Below are 25,960 nucleotides of genomic sequence, written 5' to 3'. Positions count from 1 at the left end.
TTAAGCAGCCAATGTAATATTAAGCAGAAAATAACGTAGAAAGGGAAAATTGAAACAACTCCCTTTATCAGCATGGTCCAGGATCGATGAATATCTTCAATATGTATAATATTATCGCGAAGCGTCTTTGGAAAGTACAGAGAACTGTCAGATCTTGAATTGACAGATCCTGATATTATAGAAACGGCACTGCGTCTATCTTTTGATTGTAACGCATATATATATAGCATGTGTGTTCACCAAAATATGTTGTAACCGATTTAGAACTTTTGCTTTAGGTTCTGAAAACACATTTGTCTCGGCAGGAACACCCCCTCTGAGGTATGACAGGGAGATAGATATATGGAGTGTTGGGACAGATTTGGCACTGACCTAATAAAACAAGGGACATCATGAACCCCAAAAATCTGGGGGGAACAATATATGTGAGGATGACTGGGGGTGGTCCAGAGGGGTGTGGTCTGGGGGGGCTTCATCCCCCTCGTCCGTAATTTGGAGAATTTACCATTTTTCAAACAACTGACACAGCTTTTTTCCTGCAATCTACAGCTATAATCATTGTGCTTAACTTTATGTAAAAAAAATGTATATTTCTCCACATATCTAAGCATCCCTCTTGAGCATTCTGTATCATTCTGTTTTTTTTAAAGAAGCGAAAAATGCTTCTCTGCTAAGCTCTGGGTAAAAGATATAAAGGAATGTGAGTCTTATTCAGGTCATTATTCAGGTCATTATTCAGGTCATTATTCAGGTCTTATTCGGGTCATTATTCAGGTCTTATTCAGGTCATTATTCAGGTCTTATTCAGGTCATTATTCAGGTCTTATTCAGGTCATTATTCAGGTCTTATTCAGGTCATTATTCAGGTCTTATTCAGGTCATTATTCAGGTCTTATTCAGGTCATTATTCAGGTCATTATTCAGGTCTTATTCAGGTCATTATTCAGGTCTTATTCAGGTCATTATTCAGGTCTTATTCAGGTCATTATTCAGGTCTTATTCAGGTCATTATTCAGGTCTTATTCAGGTCATTATTCAGGTCATTATTCAGGTCTTATTCAGGTCATTATTCAGGTCTTATTCAGGTCATTATTCAGTACGTTATTTCTTGCTTTTTGAACGTCTACCAACCAGGCATGCCAGGTAAGATAGTTAGACAAGTTAGTTACTCTAACTTGATTGATAGACTGAAATGGCTTCTTGATAGCTAGTTATGAGGTTGGGAGGTTGAGGGAACCTATCTGACACAACTACAAATAGTGCTATCTTCTGTAAACCACCCCTACCTTCTCACAACACAACTGATGGCTCAAATAAAATTAAGAAGAAAGTACACTCCACAAAGTACATTCTTGCGCGTTCACAGTGATGTACTGTACACTCCACTCCCTGTACCCTGAGAGCACTGTGCAGTGTGTGGTGTGATGCCCACTCCCTGTACCCTGAGAGCACTGTGCAGTGTGTGGTGTGATGCCCACTCCCTGTACCCTGAGAGCACTGTGCAGTGTGTGGTGTGATGCCCACTCCCTGTACCCTGAGAGCACTGTGCAGTGTGTGGTGTGATGCCCACTCCCTGTACCCTGAGAGCACTGTGCAGTGTGTGGTGTGATGCCCACTCCCTGTACCCTGAGAGCACTGTGCAGTGTGTGGTGTGATGCCCACTCCCTCTACCCTGAGAGCACTGTGCAGTGTGTGGTGTGATGCCCACTCCCTGTACCCTGAGAGCACTGTGCAGTGTGTGGTGTGATGCCCACTCCCTCTACCCTGAGAGCACTGTGCAGTGTGTGGTGTGATGCCCACTCCCTGTACCCTGAGAGCACTGTGCAGTGTGTGGTGTGATGCCCACTCCCTCTACCCTGAGAGCACTGTGCAGTGTGTGGTGTGATGCCCACTCCCTCTACCCTGAGAGCACTGTGCAGTGTGTGGTGTGATGCCCACTCCCTCTACCCTGAGAGCACTGTGCAGTGTGTGGTGTGATGCCCACTCCCTGTACCCTGAGAGCACTGTGCAGTGTGTGGTGTGATGCCCACTCCCTGTACCCTGAGAGCACTGTGCAGTGTGTGGGTGTTTACCTCTTTCAGACAACCCATAAAGTTGTTGCTAACAGGTGATCCAGGCAGGTCAGCCGTGCTAGGACTCCCGCCAACATAGAAAAAGTCGTCGGAGCCTAGCATGGTGTAGTCTTCTTGAGTATACCCTGTGGTGGTCAGTATCCCATCCACGGATATAGTTACCTAGACAACAAAGCACAGGGAAAGGACACGCTATACTCTGAAAGCCTATCAGAGTTCTCAGTCCAGTGTTTTTTTTGCCACATAATTGTTCTACTATAGATGTTTGGTAAAGATTATAGGAACCCATTTTCATGTCTGTTTTTTTATTTTGTTGGTTTTGGTTTATTCTGTCCAGTTTAGGATTAGTAGTTTGAGAAGTAGATGGCTAGCCCTCCAAGGGAATGATACAGCGAGTTAGCTAGGGAGTTATTTAGTTGCCCAAGACTAAGTGTGTTAGTAAGTTAGCCCCTACTGCAACTCAAAGTAATTTCAGCAGACACAAAAATGGTGTTAGTAGAATGTTATCTTGGTTAGTTTTGCTAAGTTTACATATTAGTAAAAGTTCATCAGCAGTTTGTTTTCAGAAAAAAACTAAACTATAGCGTGCAAGTGGGTTACATATAGAAAGTAACAAGCAAGTAGAAGCCACAACCACATGTTTAGCGTTTGGTTAATGACATACCAGAAATTATTTTTTTCAGAAATACAAAAGTAAGGCGTTTTAGTATTTTCTTTTTGCATGCAAACACACAAAATAAAAATTTCCCAAGATAGTGTTTGCTAATCGATTTAAGCTGACACTTTGCGCTCGTGTCGGATGCATGCAGAAGCAGATGATGAAAAATCACCAGCAAGGACCAGAAGAAAAAGCACCAATGAAAACGACAGCTGCCCTGGACGAATAGTGAGTAGTATGAGCATGTGCAGCGTACAGAGCAGCATTCAGAGCGCATGCCATGCAGAGTGAATGGGAAATAGATCACTGGCTGAGCCAATGAGCATCCGGCCAGCCAGCCAGGAGACAGACATTGGTCCTCCTTTGATAACCACTGCTTGATGCAAAAGGCTTGAAACGATGCTCCTAAAAATGTGATTGGACAGGATACAGGAAGTGAAAATAACAGGAAGTGGTGAAATCCAACCAACGGATGAAAATAGTGTCAAAATAAAAAGGAGGTCAAAAGGTAAGCAGAAAGAGTACCAACCGCAGTTCCCCTTTTTTTGGTAATGACGTCTACAGTAAGAAAAGATAGAAAAGAAACACACGGCAAACCCAAACTAAGAAACAATTAGAATGATATCTACCGAACAATGGAGTTTGTTTACCATAGCGTGTCCAATGCCTGAGTGCTTTGTGGAGAGGGGGGAGAAAGGAAATGAAAAACTGTCAACAGAATAACGATAGTTACTCAAAAAAGAGATGATGGTTAACTACCAAAAGTTAGCACATTGTTGTTGTTGTTAATAAACGTTTAAAAAATATATTGGTTAGTAGTATGACACATTCCATGAATGACATGTTAGTTGTTGTTTTTCAAAGCATGTTAGTAACATAGAGTAAAAAAGGGCAAAATAAGTTATTTTTACAAGAAAAAAAATAGACTAAGGAAGACAGTGGAAGTGAACTAGCTCGTATTGGATCGCTCGATGACTCCCTATGGTCTACATGGGACTGTCCATGTAGACTGGACTGCCCTGGGTAGGCATCAACAACAAATGGTTAATAAGAGAGAATGCCTAAAGCACATCATTCGACCCTCTTTAACGAAAGTCCTTCAGATCGTTATTCTTTATCTTTGGATGCTTTGGGTTAATTATATAATCATTTTCATTGGACTATTTTCATGATTTTCAGGTTTTGGACCACGATTCCTACCGATCCCTGACGGTGGTCAGGATCTCATCTTACAGTGCTGTACCTCAATATTGGTCTTATTGGATGGACTTTAGGATCACTTTACTGCAATGAGACAAAGCAAAGAAGACCCTGACACAAAATGAGAAGAATAATGGAGATTGGATTCCCCTGTTGAGCATGCACTTTCATTATGCATTCTAATGTTTTGACAAATCAATTCAAATTTAACATTACTCAAATTATCTATATAATTGTTTTAAACCTCTTTGTCGGTGTGGTGTTTCAAAAGAAACAATCCACTACCATGTGAGCAGGACACATCTAGAGAGCTAGTGTGTTGGTAGGATGCTGTGAGCAGGAACACATCTAGAGAGCTAGTGTGTTGGTAAGATGCTGTGAGCAGGAACACATCTAGAGAGCTGGTGTGTTGGTAAGATGCTGTGAGCAGGAACACATCTAGAGAGCTGGTGTGTTGGTAAGGTGCTGTGAGCAGGAACACATCTAGAGAGCTAGTGGGTTGGTAGGATGCTGTGAGCAGGAAAACATCTAGAGAGCTAGTGTGTTGGTAATGTGCTGTGAGCAGGAACACATCTCGAGAGCTACTGTGTTGGTAGGATGCTGTGAGCAGGATCACATCTAGAGAGCTAGTGTGTTGGTATGATGCTGTGAGCAGGAACACATCAAGAGAGCTGGTGTGTTGGTAGGATGCTGTGAGCAGGAACACATCAAGAGAGCTGGTGTGTTGGTAGGATGCTGTGAGCAGGAACACATCTAGAGAGCTAGTGTGTTGGTAAGGTGCTGTGAGCAGGAACACATCTAGAGAGCTAGTGTGTTGGTAGGATGCTGTGAGCAGGAACACATCTAGAGAGCTGGTGTGTTGGTAGGATGCTGTGAGCAGGAAAACATCTAGAGAGCTGGTGTGTTGGTAAGATGCTGTGAGCAGGAACACATCTAGAAAGCTAGTGTGTTGGTAGGATGCTGTGAGCAGGAACACATCTAGAGAGCTGGTGTGTTGGTAAGGTGCTGTGAGCAGGAACACATCTAGAGAGCTGGTGTGTTGGTAGGATGCTGTGAGCAGGAACACATCTAGGGAGCTAGTGTGTTGGTATGGTGCTGTGAGCAGGAACACATCTAGAGAGCTAGTGTGTTGGTAAGGTGCTGTGAGCAGGAACACATCTAGAGAGCTAGTGTGTTGGTAAGATGCTGTGAGCAGGAACACATCTAGAGAGCTAGTGTGTTGGTAGGATGCTGTGAGCAGGAACACATCTAGAGAGCTAGTGTGTTGGTAAGATGCTGTGAGCAGGAACACATCTAGAGAGCTAGTGTGTTGGTAGGATGCTGTGAGCAGGAGCACATCTAGAGAGCTAGTGTGTTGGTAAGATGCTGTGAGCAGGAACACATATTGAGAGCTGGTGTGTTGGTAGGATGCTGTGAGCAGGAACACATCTCGAGAGCTAGTGTTTTGGTAGGATGCTGTGAGCAGGAAAACATCTAGAGAGCTGGTGTGTTGGTAAGATGCTGTACAAGTTAAAGGAAAGCCATTATATTATGTACTTCCACCTATATGGCATAAAGCAAACTGTGTCGCTTGTAAACTGTGTTGCTTATATGTTTCTTAATTCAGTGGTTTACTTTTTTGGGGTTGTAACTGTAGCAATCTTTCCAAGCCGTATTCTAACATAAAAATCCATCTTCGCGTGCTTTGTATTTTCACTACAAATAGCATGTGTTAAGCAGCCAAAGACCCAGAGGTCACCAAGGAAAAGGCTGATCCTCTAATAGTCAATAGAGGCTGTCCATTGTGGCCACAACTATAGAGGGAAAATAAATGGATGACTCAGAGATCAGCTTCTCTGAACAAAGTGACATGGTCTTTCCACTATTGATGCCTCTGATATTCCAGTCTGTCCTCTATCGATGCCTACCATTGGTCTATATGTGTCCCTCCTCAAATGCAGCACCACCTTCCTCATGTCTTATTACAGATCAAATCAAATTCAATCAAATGTAGCTCAGTCTCCATGGCAGTCCCCCTCTGTACTGTTACCTGACGTAGGTTCCTTGTAACTTTGACATCATGCCAATCATTGTCATTGAATTTCCCATTGACTGGTTCCACCAGAGCTTCAAAGGCTCCAGATCCCAAATTAATGACCAGCGATACAGCTCCGTTTTTCAGGGCCAGGTTGACGTAGTCTGCAGACTTCCCCGTGTGAAGCATCAGACCGTTCCTCTGTAACGTCTTGAAGGACAGGGTGATCTCGTCGCTGCTGCTCTGGATCGGGTTCAAGGACAAGTCGTAGCAGAAGAACTCAGATCCCTTGAAGGTCGCCACGTAGTCTTCTTTTCCTGTAAGATGACACACAGAGAGAGAGAGAGATAGAGGCATTGAGTTTTACCTCAGAAGTGAAGGAAGAGGAACAACTCCGACATTTCCTGTAGCTCGGCTGCTTAGCTATCCACCTTAGAGGTTGCTGCCCTATGTACATGAAATCACTGGTCACTTTAATAATGTTTATATACTGTTTTACTCATGTCATACAGTATATATATTCATACTCTGACATTGCTCATCCTAATATTTAGTATATATTTATTAATTCCATTATTTTGCTTTTCGATTTGTGTGTATTGTTGTGAATTGTTCGATATTACTGCAATGTTGGAGCTAGGAACACAAGCATTTCGCTACACCCGCAATAACATCTGATAAATATGTGTATGTGACCAATAACATTTGATTTGATGTAGCTGTGCAGAATATAAAGGAAGATTTCAAAAAGGTGGACCAGGTAGTGTACCAGGTAGTGTGGACCAGGTAGTGTGGACCAGGTAGTGTGGACCAGGTACCATGGACCAGGTAGTGTGAAACTCTGTGCTATCCTTGAGCATAAGTACAGGACATTATAAGGCTGCTTTCTACCGTTCTATGGCAGCTACCGAGGGTTGACGCTGTCATAGTCCATGTGGGGTCAAACGAGATCATGAGGGTTAGCTCGGAACTGCTGAAAATTGATTTTATAGAACTGATTCTAGCTCTAAAAGATTCCAAAAAGTGGCCAATAATTTCACGTCTTGGCTCCTGGATTCTGTCCACACATTTCAAGGCTGCTTTGAGACATTGACTTATCAATGACCCCATCCCAGCTCAGATAATCCCTACCATTATGTCGCTGAGTTGTCGTAGTGCTGCATCAAATGTACATTGTCCCAGGATTTTGGGAATTCATAATGTAAGCATCCTAATTTATGTCTCTCAAAGTCCCCTGAATGCCTCTATCGAGCTAATAACTACTGTATGCAGTAATCATGTGTCTATGAACCAGAGTTATAAAGTTAGAACCGAGGCGGTGTGCCCTAGTAGGAAGTCCACTGTGTGCAGCTCACCCTGCACTATCAGCTCAAACATAAATATCACTGCCATGTCTACTTATGATAAGCCACTTAGTAAAACAATCACAACAATCAAACATCCCAGATAAGTGCTAAAATATCCCACATTGACATATGGTGTCTAACTTCACTAGGGTAGGGGGCAGCATTTTGAATTTTGGATGAAAAGCGTGCCCAAATTAAACTGCCTTCTACTCAGGCCCCAGAAGATAGGATATGCATATAATTAGTATATTTTGATAGAAAACACTCTAAAGTTTCCAAAACTGAAGTCCTATGAGTGTCATCTGATGAAGATAATTCAAGGTCAGTGATTAATTTTATCTTTATTTCTGGTTTTTGTGAAGGCTATATTTTGCTGGAAAATGGCTGTGCTTTCGCTGAAAAGCCTATTTGAAATCGGACACTTTGGTGGGATTAACAACGAAAATAGATTTAAAATGATATGAGACACATGTATGTTTTAGGAATTGTAATTATGAGATTTCTGTGGTTTGAATTTTAGCGCCCTCTATTTTCACTGGTAGTTGTCATATCGATCCCGGTATCGGGATTTGAGCCATAACAGGTTAAAACATCTACAGAAAAGAAATGCCAACAGGGGTGGTGTTGCGGTCTATATTCAGAGCCACATTCCTGTTAAGCTTAGAGGGGATCTCATGTTAAATACTGTATAATATAAATTATATGGCCTCACCTAAAGTCCATTCATGTGGGAATCTGCTATAGACCACCAAGTTCTAACAGTCAGTATCTGGATAACATGTGTGAAATGCTTGATCATGTATTTGATACATTATCAAGCAGAGAGGTATATTTTCTGGGTGACCTAAATATTGAATGGTTTTCATCAAGCTGCCCACTCAAGAAAAGGTTTCAAATTGGAGCCAGTGACTGCAACTTGGTTCAGTCAACCTACCAAGGTATTTACAAACAGCACGGGAATGAAATCGACATGTATTGATCATATCGTTACTAATGCTGCAGAAGTCTGCTGTGAAGCAGTACTGAAATGCTTTGGATGTAGTGATCAAAATATGGTAGCCCTATCTTCCAAAGACTGGACCTAATATTGTGTATAAGAGGTTCTACAAGAGGTTTTGTAGAGCTTCCTATGTTGATGATGTAAAATATATGTCATGGTCTATGGTGTGTAATGAGAAGCAACCCAAAGCTGCACTTTATGTAATTGCTTACCTCAGTTAAATCCCCAATGAAATGTTGTGGAATTGAAAAACATTATGGTTGAGAGGGAGGTGGGAAAAGGGAATGGCAAATGAGTATGCCCATTGGCAAACCTACTGCAAATTCAAAAATAATCATGTGACTAAACAGAACAAAAATAAGAAGAAACTATACTATAAAACAAATCAATTCTATAAATAATGATAGTAAAAGGTTTTGGAGTCCTTAAATGAGATGTTGGCCAAAAAGGCAAACTCTGCTCCATCATTCATTGAATCAGATGGCTCATTCATCACAAAACCCACCAATATTGGATTTTGTAATCACAGTTTAAAAGCGAGATTGGGCGATAGGATTCACATTCCAGGGGGTCTTTGTTTTTCTTTAGTGAAATTGAAGCCTGATAAAGACTAGGCGGTAGCTTTGAAGTATTAAGGCACTCTGCAAATAGTCGAGACAAGAATGGGCAAAGCAGACCAGAAAACGTCCTGTAAAATTCGGTTGGAAAACCGTCCGGACCCGGTGATTTATCACTTTTCATTGCGGACACTGCTGTTGCAATCTCCTCAAGTGTAAATACTTCTTCTAGACAGTCATGGGAGTCTGTATCAATTGAAGGCATATTCAAGCCATTAAAGAAGGAATCAATCAGCGAAGGGTCTTGAGGGGATTCAGAGGTGTATAACGCAGAGTGAAACTGTTTGAATTGATCATTGATCTCTTTATGTATAACTGTGGTGGCACCAGACAGGGTCCTTATTTGTGGGATTAAACGTGAGGTCTCAGATTTACGGATCTGATGTGCAGGGAGTTTACTGGCCTTGTCGCCTTGTTCATAGACTTTGTATCGAGCTCGCAAGGTAGAAAGCTCATCAAATTCAGATTGGAGTAGTTGGCGCTCTTTATGCAGATCAGAGGAAGGATCCGTAGCATACTTCCCATCCAATGTGGCTATGGACTCGCTCAGGTCCCGAAGTTTTAGTTGGCTGTATAAGAAATAATTTGGCCACGTAGGTATGCTTTGAGAGACTCCCATATGGTAGAGCAGGACATACCTGGTGTTGAATTAGTTTCTAGGAATAAGGTGATTTCAGAAGAAATTAAATTGATAAACTCCTTATCTGAGAGTAAAATAGGAGGTTGCTGGGGAAACTCTAGTTCAAGCACTAACGGTGAATGGTCAGAGATAACAATACTCTCGTAAGTACACTGCCGAAGGTTAGGCAGAAGTTTTTTGTCCAAAAAGAAGTAATCAATCCGGGAGTATGTTTGATGAACATGAGAATAAAAGGAATACTGTCTATCTGTAGGATGTAGGAAACGCCAGGCCTCAAACATAGCATATTTCTGAAGAAAGGATTGAATAAGTAGGGCACATTTAGATGGGCCTGTATTTGTTTGTGAGGACTTGTCAAGAACTGGGGACATTTTACAGTTGAAAGCCCCCCCTAAAATCAACAAATGAGAATCTAAATTGGGAATAGCAGACAGAAAGGAAGAAATTAAGCTTGTGTCATCCCAATTGGGAAATGACCGGTTACTATGACGTATCGTCCCTTAGGATCAGCAATAACCTCAGAAGCTACAAAGGGAGTAGCTTTATCAACCAGAATAGCAGCACCTCTTGATTTACTATGAAAGTTTGAGTGGAACACTTGACCAACCCAGTCCTTACGCATCCTAAAATGCTCACCAGTCCTCAAGTGAGTCTCTTGTAGAAATGCAATATTTGCATTCAAACCCTTTAAGTGTGTCAACACCCTCTTACGCTTCACCAGGTTGTTAACCCCTTTGGTATTCCAAGAAATGTACTTGATCATATTATTTTGGCCCCTCTGGGCATTCCCGTTATTCAACCCTGTCATTAGAGCATAGAATGGAAAAGCAATGAGCACCCAAAACCCCCAGAATAACTTGTCTCAGAGTAATAATGTACGGTGGTAAATGTTTGGAAAAAGTACAGAAAAAAATCAGAAAAAAAAACTAAAAAGACAGAATGACAACATTAGAACTGAACAATTCAACCTGCCCCCCCCCCCACCCCCTCCCCCCGTCCCAGACAATACCTCCCCAAACGAGGTACAAGCCTAAATAGAACATGTTCTCTTCGCACAGTATGTCTGTGAGAGTGCGGTCTTAAACCTAAACCCACAGTCCCACTCTTTAAAGTCACATTTTGTTAGTGGATCAAGCAGAAAAAAAGAAAGATTTGTATGTATTTTTTATTTTTTTCAAATAAAAAAAAAGGCGGATCCCTTGTGCAAACGGAATGACAAAAGCACCACTTGTAGATGTATATAATTGTATTCCCAGTCTTATAACAGGCATTGAGAGAAAAAAAAATGCATAAAGGCTCTCAGTCAAAAATCTAATTTGAAGTATGGAAATCGTAGTAAGACAATCAAAAATAATAGTAATTATAATAGTAGTCTAGTTGAAGCTGAGACAGCTTACAACCAATACCAAAAAACTACGTGTGCGCAACGTTGAACGTTTGCTGGGCATAAATGACGCTCAAAACTTTTAAAATTAAAGTGAGGCCCCAAAAACCGTGTAGCCTCGGGAGACATTTACCTTTTACTGGGTCAATGCAAACGGATGCAGCAAACAAATAACCAAAAATATTTTGAGTCACTGAGACAATGTGTAAACAAATTAAATAGGTGAGCGAGAAAAGGCACGCACACTAGATGATCAAAACATTAGATCACATCAAATAAGCCTGAATAGTTTCACCAACTATACAAGACCAGCCTGTTATATCTAAACATAATTGCACCACAAGTGGGTTACTTACTATCCACAGTTCGCAAGCAACAGTTGCTGACCTGCGAGCATATTCAAGACTTCTTGATGTGACGTTGAATGTGAGCCATAGCCTCATCCGGAGATTCAAATGTGTAGTCTTTACCCTCATGAGATATCCATAAACGGGCCGGGAATCGCAGTCCATACTTCACACTTGGATGGTCCCGAAGTACTCGTTTGGCCTGTCCGAAAGCTGCGCGCTGCCTGGAAACAGTGGGGGAGTAGTCCTGGTAGATGGAAAAGCTCTGTCCTTGAAAAAAGTGCACTCGAAGAATGTCACGGGGCCTCTTCCCATCCCGGGGCTTTGGGCGCAGCGACCGGTGGGCTCGATCAATCAGGGGCTTTTCGTCTAAGGCAAGAACATCCTTCAGCAGCCCGGAAACTAAATCCGTGGCGCGATGCATTTCCGCGGACTCTGGGACCGATACAAGTCTCAGATTATTGCGGCGAGAGAATCCCTCTCGACTCACACAGCTCTCCTTCACCTTTTTCAAATCCGCAGCTAGGCGTTTAACATCAGCCTCCAGGGATGTAGTTAAATTGGAGACATTCGTAGCGGAGGTCTCCAGTGCTGCAATCGTTATAGTGTGTGACGCAGTTGTTGTTTTGAGTAATGTGATTGCTGGCACAGTCTCGTTCCGCAGGATGGTTAAATCTGCTTTTAAAGTATCAGAAACCTCCTGTATTCTGGCCTCAATCGTAGCAACCACCTGTGTTTTCATTTCAACTATCTCACAGCATAGTAGTTTGATGGCCTCGAAAATGTTCATTTCAGCGCCGCCAGGCCAAGCCACGCCCCCGGGTAAAGTGTGCGTCCCCGGGCCCTCAGACTCAGGAGAGGGCGGTGATGAGAGCAGGTCTTGTAGGCCGGGTTCTCTCAGTCGCACATGGCGTCCCCTACCATCCCCGGAAAAATGTTTGTTTGACCAGACACAATGCTATTTCACAGTAAATAAGTTAACAACAGACTTTAAGTACAGTTATATGGAAGGGCATTCAACATGCACGGTACTTACACAAATGACGGATGATTGACTGAAATGTATTATAAAAAATTTAAATGTCGGGAGCTGTTTTGTTGAACTTCAGTGCGGCTTTTGACATTATCCATTTTTTTCCGCTGCTGGAAGAAAAATGTATGTGTTATATATGTGTGTCTATATATGCAGATGACGCAACACTATTCACTTGAGCTACTACAGTGAGTGAAATAACTTAACAAAGAGATGCAGTCAGTTTCAGAATGGTGGCAAGAAATAAGTTAGTCCTTAATATTTCAGAAATGAAAAACATTGAATTTGGGACAAATCATTCACTAAACTCTAAACCTCAACTAAATCTTAAATAATGAATAATGTGGAAATTGAGCAAGTTGAGGAGACTAAACTGCTTGGAGTAACCAAAAACGGTCATGGTCAAAACATATTGATGCAACAGTAGCTTAGATCGGGAGAAGTCTGTCCATGATAAAGTGTTGCACTGCCTTCTTAACAATGTTACCAACAGGCCCTTGTTTGTCGCACCTAGACTACTGCCCAGTTTTGTGGTCAGGTGACACAAAGAGGGACTTGTGAAAATTTCAACTGGCCCAAAACAGGGCAGCATTGCTGGCCCTTAAATGTACACGGAAAGCTAACATTAGTGATATGCATGTCAATCTCTCCTGGCTCAAAGTTGAGGAGAGATTGACTTCATCACTACCTGTTTTTGTAAGAATTATTGACATGTTGAATGCACTGAGCTGTCTGTTTAAACAACTAGTACTCAGCCCCCAAGTCCAGAACAGAATATGGGAGGCGCACCGTACTAGATAGAGCCATGACAACATGGAACTCTTCCACATCAAGTCACTGATGCAAGCAGTAGAATCAGATTTCAAAAACAGATAAAAATACAATTTATGGAACAGTGTATGTGTGTGTGTGTGTGTGTGTGTGTGTGTGTGTGTGTGTGTGTGTGTGTGTGTGTGTGTGTGTGTGTGTGTGTGTGTGTGTGTGTGTGTGTGTGTGTGTGTGTGTGTGTGTGTGTGTGTGCGCATTATGAGGTAGTGAGGTACATTAGCAGGCCAGTTGAGGTACGGTAAGCAGACCAGTTGAGTTACGGTAAGCAGACCAGTTGAGGTACGGTAAGCAGACCAGTTGATGTACGGTAAGCAGACCAGTTGAGGTACGGTAAGCAGACCAGTTGAGGTACGGTAAGCAGACCAGTTGAGGTACGGTAAGCAGACCAGTTGTGGTATAGTAAGCAGACCAGTTGGGATAAGGTAAGCAGACCAGTTGAGGTACGGTGAGCAGACCAGTTGAGGTATAGTAAGCAGACCAGTTGGGATAAGGTAAGCAGACCAGTTGAGGTACGGTGAGCAGACCAGTTGAGGTACGGTAAGCAGACCAGTTGTGGTATAGTAAGCAGACCAGTTGGGATAAGGTAAGCAGACCAGTTGAGGTACGGTGAGCAGACCAGTTGAGGTATAGTAAGCAGACCAGTTGGGATAAGGTAAGCAGACCAGTTGAGGTACGGTGAGCAGACCAGTTGAGGTACGGTAAGCAGACCAGTTGAGGTACGGTGAGCAGACCAGTTGTGGTATAGTAAGCAGACCAGTTGGGATAAGGTAAGCAGACCAGTTGAGGTACGGTGAGCAGACCAGTTGAGGTATGGTAAGCAGACCAGTTCAGGTCATGCAGCACACGAGTGTTAAACAACCTTCCATGTCCTGTGTGTCATTATATTGTGGCTGATGATCGGTTGGTGGAAATACAGCTTCCTTCTTACAATCTTCAATTCATAAATCATTCTTTACTTACAAGAGATTGACATTGGCATTAACAACAGTTGAGAATACAAGGTGAAAATACAAAGTGTAAAAACAGACTGAAAGGTATGGTACTATGGGAAGCCTAAGGGAAGCTTCAGAATTGTGTCTAGGAGTCATGTCTATAATGTTACCCTATTCCCTTTATAGTGCACTACTTCCGACCAGTGATCCCTATATAGTCTCTGAAATGGCAACATACTCTCTTAGAATAAAAGGTGCTATCTTGAACCTAACAGGATTCTTCGGCTGTCCACAAAGGACAACACTATGAATAACCCTTTCTGGTTTCAAGTAGAATCCTTTTGGTTCCAGGTGGAACCCTTTTGAGTTCCATGTAGAACATTTTACACAGAGAGTGGAACCCAAAATGGCTGTACCTGAAACCAAAACATTTTTTTTTACATGGAACCAAAAAGCATTATCCTATGGGGACAGGAGTATATGGCAAAAATAGTGCACTGCATTTGGGAATAAGGTACTATTTCAGACAGACTAGTATTTTGATTTATTGATAAAGGCAAATATTTAATAACCCATATCATTGTAGGTGGCAGTCGCTATTCTCATTATCAATGCTTGGTTGGATTGAAGCTGAGCCCTGTGGAGCGTTGCACATATTGATTGGGCTGTGTTTGAACAATTACCTGCTATTCAGATCCTATTAAGTTCACAAGAAATGTAATAGGGATAATAGCGCAGTTAAAGGACCAGGGGAGGGTAAAATGGCCTAGCAGTCAGTCACTCTGCTGATCAACTGGTAATGTGGGGCTGGATCCATGGCCTAGCAGTCAGTCACTCTGCTGATCAACTGGTAATGTGGGGCTGGATCCATGGCCTAGCACTCAGTCACTCTGCTGATCAACTGGTAAAGTGGGGCTGGATCCATGGCCTAGCAGTCAGTCACTCTGCTGATCAACTGGTAATGTGGGGCTGGATCCATGGCCTCTTAGTCAGTCACTCTGCTGATCAACTGGTAATGTGGGGCTGGATCCATGGCCTTGCAGTCAGTCACTCTGCTGATCAACTGGTAATGTGGGGCTGGATCCATGGCCTTGCAGTCAGTCACTCTGCTGATCAACTGGTAATGTGGGGCTGGATCCATGGCCTAGCACTCAGTCACACTGCTGATCAACTGGTAATGTGGGGCTGGATCCATGGCCTAGCACTCAGTCACTCTGCTGATCAACTGGTAATGTGGGGCTGGATCCATGGCATTGCAGTCAGTCACTCTGCTGATCAACTGGTAATGTGGGGCTGGATCCATGGCCTAGCAGTCAGTCACTCTGCTGATCAACTGGTAATGTGGGGCTGGATCCATGGCCTAGCACTCAGTCACTCTGCTGATCAACTGGTAATGTGGGGCTGGATCCATGGCCTAGCAGTCAGTCACTCTGCTGATCAACTGGTAATGTGGGGCTGGATCCATGGCCTAGCACTCAGTCACTCTGCTGATCAACTGGTAATGTGGGGCTGGATCCATGGCCTAGCAGTCAGTCACTCTGCTGATCAACTGGTAATGTGGGGCTGGATCCATGGCCTTGCAGTCAGTCACTCTGCTGATCAACTGGTAATGTGGGGCTGGATCCATGGCCTAGCAGTCAGTCACTCTGTTGATCAACTGGTAATGTGGGGCTGGATCCATGGCATTGCAGTCAGTCACTCTGCTGATCAACTGGTAATGTGGGGCTGGATCCATGGCCTTGCAGTCAGTCACTCTGCTGATCAACTGGTAATGTGGGGCTGGATCCATGGCCTAGCAGTCAGTCACACTGCTGATCAACTGGTAATGTGGGGCTGGATCCATGGCCTAGCACTCAGTCACTCTGCTGATCAACTGGTAATGTGGGGCTGGATCCATGGCATTGCAGTCAGTCACTCTGTTGATCAACTGGTAATGTGGGGCTGGATCCATGGCATTGCACTCAGTCACTCTGCTGATCAACTGGTAATGTGGGGCTGGATCCATGGCCTAGCACTCAGTCACTCTGCTGATCAACTGGTAATGTGGGGCTGGATCCATGGCCTTGCAGTCAGTCACTCTGCTGATCAACTGGTAATGTGGGGCTGGATCCATGGCCTAGCAGTCAGTCACTCTGCTGATCAACTGGTAATGTGGGGCTGGATCCATGGCATTGCAGTCAGTCACTCTGCTGATCAACTGGTAATGTGGGGCTGGATCCATGGCCTAGCACTCAGTCACACTGCTGATCAACTGGTAATGTGGGGCTGGATCCATGGCCTAGCAGTCAGTCACTCTGCTGATCAACTGGTAATGTGGGGCTGGATCCATGGCCTAGCAGTCAGTCACTCTGCTGATCAACTGGTAATGTGGGGCTGGATCCATGGCCTAGCAGTCAGTCACTCTGCTGATCAACTGGTAATGTGGGGCTGGATCCATGGCATTGCAGTCAGTCACTCTGCTGATCAACTGGTAATGTGGGGCTGGATCCATGGCCTAGCAGTCAGTCACTCTGCTGATCAACTGGTAATGTGGGGCTGGATCCATGGCCTTGCAGTCAGTCACTCTGCTGATCAACTGGTAATGTGGGGCTGGATCCATGGCCTAGCAGTCACTCTGCTGATCAACTGGTTAAGTGGGGCTGGATCCATGGCATTGCAGTCAGTCACTCTGCTGATCAACTGGTAATGTGGGGCTGGATCCATGGCATTGCAGTCAGTCACTCTGCTGATCAACTGGTAATGTGGGGCTGGATCCATGGCCTAGCACTCAGTCACACTGCTGATCAACTGGTAATGTGGGGCTGGATCCATGGCCTAGCAGTCAGTCACTCTGCTGATCAACTGGTAATGTGGGGCTGGATCCATGGCCTAGCAGTCAGTCACTCTGCTGATCAACTGGTTAATGTGGGGCTGGATCCATGGCATTGCAGTCAGTCACTCTGCTGATCAACTGGTAATGTGGGGCTGGATCCATGGCATTGCAGTCAGTCACTCTGCTGATCAACTGGTCATGTGGGGCTGGATCCATGGCCTAGCAGTCAGTCACACTGCTGATCAACTGGTAATGTGGGGCTGGATCCATGGCCTAGCAGTCAGTCACTCTGCTGATCAACTGGTAATGTGGGGCTGGATCCATGGCCTAGCAGTCACTCTGCTGATCAACTGGTTAAGTGGGGCTGGATCCATGGCATTGCAGTCAGTCACTCTGCTGATCAACTGGTAATGTGGGGCTGGATCCATGGCATTGCAGTCAGTCACTCTGCTGATCAACTGGTAATGTGGGGCTGGATCCATGGCCTTGCAGTCAGTCACTCTGCTGATCAACTGGTAATGTGGGGCTGGATCCATGGCATTGCAGTCAGTCACTCTGCTGATCAACTGGTAATGTGGGGCTGGATCCATGGCCTAGCAGTCAGTCACTCTGCTGATCAACTGGTAATGTGGGGCTGGATCCATGGCATTGCAGTCAGTCACTCTGCTGATCAACTGGTAATGTGGGGCTGGATCCATGGCCTAGCAGTCACTCTGCTGATCAACTGGTTAAGTGGGGCTGGATCCATGGCATTGCAGTCAGTCACTCTGCTGATCAACTGGTAATGTGGGGCTGGATCCATGGCATTGCAGTCAGTCACTCTGCTGATCAACTGGTAATGTGGGGCTGGATCCATGGCCTAGCAGTCAGTCACTCTGCTGATCAACTGGTAATGTGGGGCTGGATCCATGGCCTTGCAGTCAGTCACTCTGCTGATCAACTGGTAATGTGGGGCTGGATCCATGGCCTTGCAGTCAGTCACTCTGCTGATCAACTGGTAATGTGGGGCTGGATCCATGGCCTAGCACTCAGTCACTCTGCTGATCAACTGGTAATGTGGGGCTGGATCCATGGCCTAGCACTCAGTCACTCTGCTGATCAACTGGTAATGTGGGGCTGGATCCATGGCCTTGCAGTCAGTCACTCTGCTGATCAACTGGTAATGTGGGGCTGGATCCATGGCCTTGCAGTCAGTCACTCTGCTGATCAACTGGTAATGTGGGGCTGGATCCATGGCCTAGCACTCAGTCACACTGCTGATCAACTGGTAATGTGGGGCTGGATCCATGGCCTAGCAGTCAGTCACTCTGCTGATCAACTGGTAATGTGGGGCTGGATCCATGGCCTAGCACTCAGTCACACTGCTGATCAACTGGTAATGTGGGGCTGGATCCATGGCCTTGCAGTCACTCTGCTGATCAACTGAAATTATACTGGCAGAGAAGATATCAATGAAAGTGTTACATGTCGCCCTTTAGTGAACACAACATGGGTGGGCAGCTGAATATATAAAAATGGACAAAACAGAACAGCTATTACACCACATATACATGTACATACTTATGCAGCAGACATACATAACTCACACACACACACACACACACACACACACACACACACACACACACACACACACACACACACACACACACACACACACACACACAAAACACACACACACACACAAAAGAGCAATTCAATCTCTTCCCCTCAATTGGAGTATTATTCACTTCTCATTAATGTTTCAGGCCCAGATTAATATTTAAGGCCCAGATTAATGTTTTAGGCCCAGATTCTGACCCGAGTTAAGCATGGGTAAATGGCACGTTATTCCCTTGTTATGCACTTTTCTCTCTGTGTATTCTGATCTTGAATTTAAACCTGAGAATAGCATGCTATTCCCTTCATTTACCCACTATTGGTTCTGGGTGGAGATCAAAGATACGCCGTATTCAGACTTTGATTTAATTCCCTCATAATTCCACTACCTTTACGCATCAGCCTCCAATATCTATGCTCCAATATTTTATGTGTTGGGGTGTTAAGGTCAGTCTGTTATATCTGTTATATCTGGTGTAATTCTCCTGTTTTATCCGGTGTCCTGTGTGAATTTAAGTATGCTCCCTCTAATTCTATCTCTCCCTCCCCTCCCTGAGCCTTGGGACCATGCCTCAGGATTACCTGGCCTGATGACTCCTTGCTGTCCCCAATCCACCTGGTCGCGCTGCTGCTCCAGTTTCAATTGTTCTGCTGCGGCTATGGAACCATGACCTGTTCACCGGACGTGCTGCCTTGTTCCGGACCTGCTGTTTTCGACTATCTCTCTCCACCGCACCACCGCACCTGCTGTTTCGAGCCAGCAGACATTTACTGCTGAGGTGCTGACCTGTTGCACCCTTTGTTGCTCCCTCTACAACCAACGGGATTATTATTATCTGACCCTGCTGGTCATCTATGAACGTTTCAACATCTTGGCCATGTTCTGTTATAATCTCCATCCGGCACAGCCAGAAGAGGACTGGCCACCCCTCATAGCCTGGTTCCTCTCTAGGTTTCTTCCTAGGTTCCTGCCTTTCTGGGGAGTGGTTCCCAGCCACCGTGCTTCTACATCTGTATTGCTTGCTGTTTGGGGTTTTAGGCAGGGTTTCTGTACAGCACTTTATGACATCGGCTGATGTAAGAAGGGCTTTCTAAATACATTTCATTGATTGATTGAAACCATGAATAAGGGTCGCAATCCAAACGGTTCCAAGTGGAAAAGGCATACACTTTGTTTCTGATAGAAATTATTCTCCTGATGATACTCTGCAATATACAACTTTAAAATATCTATTGATAAAACCTAGGTAAATGTAAGCTGTCTGGATAAGGGAATTGTAAATTTAAATGACACTTGATTTAGATCTGGAGACAAATGTGAATTCAGTCATATGGCTCCCAACACTTCCATGGTTAGTGTCGGCAGTAGACGAGGGTGTAGCCTACTATATTGTACACTAGTATCCATATTATAGTTTAATAATAATAATAATTAATATTGCAACATAACCATGGGCTAAAGAACTGAATGTGGCAATTTTCGGGATGAAGCAAACTACTGTATTTTTTATTAATCAATATATTTTGGACATAAAGGCTCTCCAAGACAGTTTTTTTATGATTAATATATCATTTCATAACTCTAAAATATGTCTGAATAATCTACAAGTTCAGAGTTCAAGTTATTTTATTATCTATCAGATGGTGTTGAAACTGAGACGAATATGCTTATATTTACAGGTCTTTCTTTCATCGATCCCTATATTCTGAACCCGTTCTCTCTATATATATTGTAGTCTGTCTACACAATTGTGATTAAATGTATGATAAATGTACTGAAAACCCTATTGAATGAAAATTCCACGAGAAAATCTGTTGGCCAGCAAATGCGCAACAGAATCACACCTGCAAAGCCCGTTACACACCTTCATAAGGTACTGTAAGTCTGAATGCTAACTACTGAGAAGTGTATAGGAAAGGAATGCATAAGAAAAGCGTCATTTGGGCCCTTAGAGAGCTTTCACTCCCACATCTAATGACATATTGAATAGTGTAGCCCATTTACTGGAGCAGTACAGCGGACGTGTGTGTGTGTGTGTGTGTGTGTGTGTGTGTGTGTGTGTGTGTGTGTGTGTGTGTGTGTGTGTGTGTGTGTGTGTGTGTGTGTGTGTGTGTGTGTGTGTGTGTGGAAGAGGAGGGGATGGAGGAACCTTCTAAAGTCCTTCTCAGTGAGACATCTCCCACTGTGTATCTGTGGGGCTAAACTCACCATTTGCCAAGCTCGCACAGCATGAGTTCTGACAGTACTCAGCAGGTAGGGACAAATGAAGAACCCGTCAAATGTTCTAGCCATGTCTACGTAATGCTAGATAGAAGACAGACACTGAGAGGAGGAATGGAGAGATTTTTTACACGTTTATTTTACAGTTCTTCCCATTCAATCCAATTCAATTTACCCCATCTCTCTCCCTCTTTCTATTTCAATATGTCTCGCTCTCTCATTCCAGTACACAAACACACACACACACAGCTGTAGGATGAGCCTGTACATCCTCAGTCTAAACACAGATATTTCTCATCTTGTCATGTTGTCATCTTGTAATGACACAGCCTGGCCTGATGAGGAGTGACGGACTCCATCCGAGCTGGAGTGGTGATCTCATCTTATCTACGAACAAAGACAGGGCTCTAACTCCCCTTGCTCCACAATGAGATAGCCTTCTGCCTGGCCTGCACCCTGTTAGCCAGCCTGCCAGCTTAGTGGAGTCTGCCACTAGCACAGTCAGTGTAGTCAGCTCAGCTATCCCCATTGAGACCGTGTCTGTGCCTTGATCTAGGTTGGGCAAAACTAAACATGGCTGTATTTGCCTTAGCAATCTCACTGGAATAAAGATATGCTCCATTCATGTCATTATTGAAAGAGATTGTGATATCCCACATCTCAAAATAGGGCTACTTAATGTTAGATCCCTTACTTCAAAGGCAATTATAGTTAAAACCTCTTAAGACTCTAGGGGCAGTATTTCATTTTTGGATAAAAAGACGTGCCCGTTTTAAGCGCAATATTTTGTCACGAAAAGATGCTTGACTATGCATGGAATTGATAGCTTTGGAAAGAAAACACTCTGACGTTTCCAGAACTGCAAAGATTTTCACTGTGAGTGCCCTAGAACAAAAGCTTCAGGCAAAACCAAGATGTTTCTGCAACCAGGAAATGAACAGGATTTCTGAGGCTACGTTTTGCATTATCTCCTTATATGGCTGTGAATGCGACAGGAATGAGCCTACCCTTTCTATCGTTTCCCCAAGGGGTCTGGAGCATTGTGACGTATTTGCAGGCATATCATTGGAAGATTGACCATAAGAGACTACATTTGCCAAGTGTCCGCACGGTGTCCTGCGTGGAAATTGGTGCGCAAAACTCAGCTGCTGGTATTTTTCCATGGGATTCTGAGAAAAACCATGCTTCCATGAACGGCATATCAATGAAGAGATATTTGACAAAACACCTTGAGGATTGATTCAAACAACGTTTGCCATGTTTCGGTCGATATTATGGAGTTAATTCGGAAAAAAGTTTGACGTTTAGGTGACTGAATTTTCGATTCTTTTCGGTAGCCAAATGTGTAGTAACAAAACGGAGTGATTTGTCCTACACAAAGAATCTTTCAGGAAAAACTGGACATCTGCTATGTAACTGAGAGTCTCCTCATTGAAACATCTGAAGTTCTTCAAAGGTAAATTATTTTATTTGATTCCTTTGCTGGTTTTTGTGAATATGTTGCGTGCTAAATGCTATGCTAAATGCTAAGCTAGCCACCAACACTCTTACACAAATTATTGATTTTCTATGGTTCAAAAGCATATTTTGAAAATCTGAGATGACAGTGTTGTTAAGAAAAGGGTAAGCTTGAGAGCAGGCATATTTATTTCATTTCATTTGCGATTTTTAGAAATCGTTAACGTTGCGTTATGGTAATGAGCTTGAGGCTGTAGTCACGATACCGGATCCGGGATGGCTCGGCGCAAGAGGTTAATGAACTAATCACTGATCATAATCTTGATGTGATTGGCCTGACTGAAACATGGTTTAAGCCTAATGAATTGACTGTGTTAAATGAGGCCTCAACTCCTGGTTACAGTAGTGATCATATCCATCTCGCATCCCGCAAAGGATGAGGTGTTGCTAACATTCACGATTGCAAATTTCAATTTACAAAAAACAAACGACTGCGTTTTCGTCTTTTGAGCTTCTAGTCATGAAATCTACACCGCCTACTCAATCTATTTTTATAGCTACTGTTTACAGGCTTCCTGGGCCATATACTGTACATCGTTCATCATTGAGTTCCCTGAATTCCTATCACACCTTGTAGTAATGGCAGATATATTCTAATTTTTTGGTGACTATAATATTCACATGGAAAAGTCCACAGACTCACTCCAAAAGGTTTTCAGAGATATCATCGACTCCGTGGGTTTTGTCCAACATGTCTCCAGACCTACTCACTGTCACAGTCATACTCTGGACCTAGCTTTGTCCCGTGGAATAAATGTTGTGGATCTTAATGTTTTCCCTCATAATTCTGGACTATCAGGCCACCATCATTATGTTTGCAATCGCAACAAATAATCTGCTCAGACCCCAACCAAGGATCATCAAAAGCTGTGCAATAAATTCTCGGACATCCCAAAGATTCCAAGGTGCCCTTCCAGACTCCCTCTACCTACCCAAGGACATCAGAGTACAACAATTAGTTAACCACCTAACTGAGGAACTAACCTTGTGTAATTAACCTTGTGTAATATCCTAGATGCAGTCGCACCCCTAAAAACAAAAAACATTCCTCATAAGAAACTAGCTCACAGGTACACAGAAAATACCCGAGCTCTGAAACGAGCTTCCAGAAAATTGGAACGGAAATGGCGCTACACCAAACTGGAAGTCTTCCGACTAGCTTGGAAAGACAGTACCGTGCAGTATCAAAGAGCCCTCACTGCTGCTCAATCATCAAATCCATTTTTTATTTGTCACGTACACATTAGCAGATGTTAATGCGAGTGTAGCGAAATGCTTATATCATCCTATTTTTCCAACCTAAGTGAGGAAAATAAGAACAATACAACGCTTATTTTTAAACTAAAAAGCAGCATTCCCCAAGAGAGGATGGCTCTCACTTCAGCAGTGATAAATTCATGAACTTCTTTGATGAAAAGATCATGATCATTAGAAAGCAAATTACTGACTCCTCTTTAAATCTGTATATTCCTCTAAAGCTCAGTTGTCCTGAGTCTGCACAACACTACCAGGACCTCGGATCAAGGGAAACACTCAAGTTTTTTAATACTATATCTCTTGACACAATGATGAAAATACTGGATCCTATTCCAACTAAACTACTGAAAGAGCTGCTTCCTGTGCTTGGCCCTCCTATGTTGAATATAATAAACTGCTCTATATCCACTGGATGTGTACCAAACTCACTAAAAGTGGCAGTAAAAAAAGCCTCTCTTGAAAAGGCCAAACTTGAGCCCAAAAATATAAAAAACTATCGGCCTATATTGAATCTTCCATTCCTCTCCAAAAGTTTAGAAAGAGCTGTTGCACAGCAAGTCACTGCCTTCTTGAAGACAAGCAATGTATACAAAATGCTTCAGTCTGGTTTTAGACCTAATTTTAGCACTGGGACTGCACGTGCGAAGGTGGAAAATTACGTTTTAATGGCGTCAGACCGAGGCTCTGCAACTGTCCTCGTGCTGCTAGACCTCAATGCTGCTTTTGATACCATCAATCACCACATTCTTTTGGAGAGATTGGAAACCCAAATTGGTCTACATGGACAAGTTCTGGCCTGGTTTAGATCTTATCTGTCGGAAAGATATCAGTTTGTCTCTGTAGATGGTTTGTCCTCTGAAAAATCAACTGTAAAAGTTTGTGTTCCTCAAGGCTCCGTTTTAGGACAACTATTGTTTTCTCAATATATTTTACCTCTTGGTGATGTCTTTTGGAAACATAATGTTAATTTTCACTGCTATGTGGATGACACACAGCTGTACATTTTGATGAAACATGTTGAAGCCCCAAAATTGCCCTCCCTGTAAGCCTATGTTTCAGACATAAGGAAGTGGATGGCGGCAAATGTTCTACTTTTAAACTCGGACAAAACAGAGATGCCAGTCCTAGGTCCCAAGAAACAAAGAGATCTTCTGTTGAATCTGAAAATAACTGTTGATGGTTGTACAGTCATCTCAAATAAAACTGTGAAGGACCTTGGCATTACTCTGCACCCTGATCGCTCTTTTGACGAGCAAATCAAGAAATGCTCTAAATCATTGTTTCAAGGACAGCTCAAGGACAACCTGGCTTGATGACTCCATGCTGTCCCCAATCCACCTGGTCGTGCTGCTGCTCCAGTTTCAACTGTTCTGCCAATGATTATGGAACCCTGACTTGTTCACCGGACGTGCAACCTGTCCCAGACCTGCGGTTTTCAACTCCCTAGACACAGGAGTGGAGGAGATACTCTGAATGATTGGCTATGAAAAGCCAACTGACATTTACTCCTGAGGTGCTGACCTGTTGCATCCTCTACAACCAATGTGATTATTTATATTTGACCCTGCTGGTCATCTATGAACATTTGAACATCTTGGTCATGTTCTGTTATATTCTCCACCCAGCACAGCCAGAAGAGGACTGGCCACGCCTCATAGCCTGGTTCCTCTCTAGATTTCTTCCTAGGTTCTGACCTTTCTAGGGAGTTTTTCAGAAATGGTTAAAGAAGTTATTTCATCCAAAACTTCGAAACTGTTTTGAAGATGATCACAGAAAACAATAATGAGTCAATGAGAGCTATTTGACAGGTCATCGTTAACAAAAGACGTTCAAAAGGAGAAACTTCTCTGTAATGTCAGTGGCTTAGGTTGGTTTTAGGACACTAAACCTCCTTATCATGTAAGTAGGCTGTCAATCAGAAGAAGAATGAGAGAGAATTAATGGCTTTAATACCCAAATACTCCAATATACCTCTTAAAATCTGATCGAGCTGCGAGAGTGACTTTAAATCTTTCCGCCTCTTTCTAGCAGCTGAACTCAGCGAATGTCTGGCACAAAGAGCTCTAACTGGGGCTACACACTTCTTATATAAGGCAGGTGGCTGAAGGAGGCTGGAGGAGGGAAGTAGGCAGGAGGTTAGTAAACAAGGAAATAGATAGTTTTGAAAATGTTCCAGTAAAGTGTGATTTAAGGGAGAGGGGAGTTGTAAAGATATAGAGATATAGAGTTATGGAGACAAAGAGGTATAGAGGTATAGAACTGTAGGCATAGAGATTTAGAGGTATAACAATATAGAGGTATAGAGACCAAGAGGTATAGAGGTATAGCGGTATAGCGATATAGCGATATAGAGATAAGGAGATATAGAGGCATAGAGATTTAGAGATATAGAGGCATAGAGATTTAGTGGTATAGACATATAGGCATAGAGATTTAGAGGTACCGTGGTATAGAGGTATAGACAGATAGGTATAAAGATCTA

General features: G+C 43.3%; 1 protein-coding gene across 15 annotated transcripts in view; it reads right to left on the bottom strand.

Moving 5' to 3' along the window:
- The window catches only part of LOC118360900 (neurexin-1a-like), an 819,333-nt gene that overhangs the window by 560,991 nt on the left and 232,382 nt on the right, over positions 1–25,960 (bottom strand). For 9 of the 15 annotated variants that reach the window (XM_052470649.1, XM_052470658.1, XM_052470697.1 and 6 more), the window contains 3 exons: positions 5,960–6,261; positions 3,381–3,404; positions 2,073–2,234 (listed from right to left, as the gene is read on the bottom strand). In XM_052470649.1, the coding sequence (XP_052326609.1) occupies positions 2,073–2,234; positions 3,381–3,404; positions 5,960–6,261 (488 nt within the window). The remainder of the gene's footprint in view (positions 1–2,072; positions 2,235–3,380; positions 3,405–5,959; positions 6,262–25,960) is intronic. The other 6 variants (XM_052470667.1, XM_052470669.1, XM_052470696.1 and 3 more) reach the window with 1 other exon arrangement.

Source organism: Oncorhynchus keta, chromosome 2, assembly GCF_023373465.1.
Source record: "Oncorhynchus keta strain PuntledgeMale-10-30-2019 chromosome 2, Oket_V2, whole genome shotgun sequence".
Lineage (NCBI taxonomy): Eukaryota > Metazoa > Chordata > Actinopteri > Salmoniformes > Salmonidae > Oncorhynchus > Oncorhynchus keta.
Note: the sequence above shows the minus strand (reverse complement) of the source record. Positions and strands in the feature narration are given on the sequence as shown.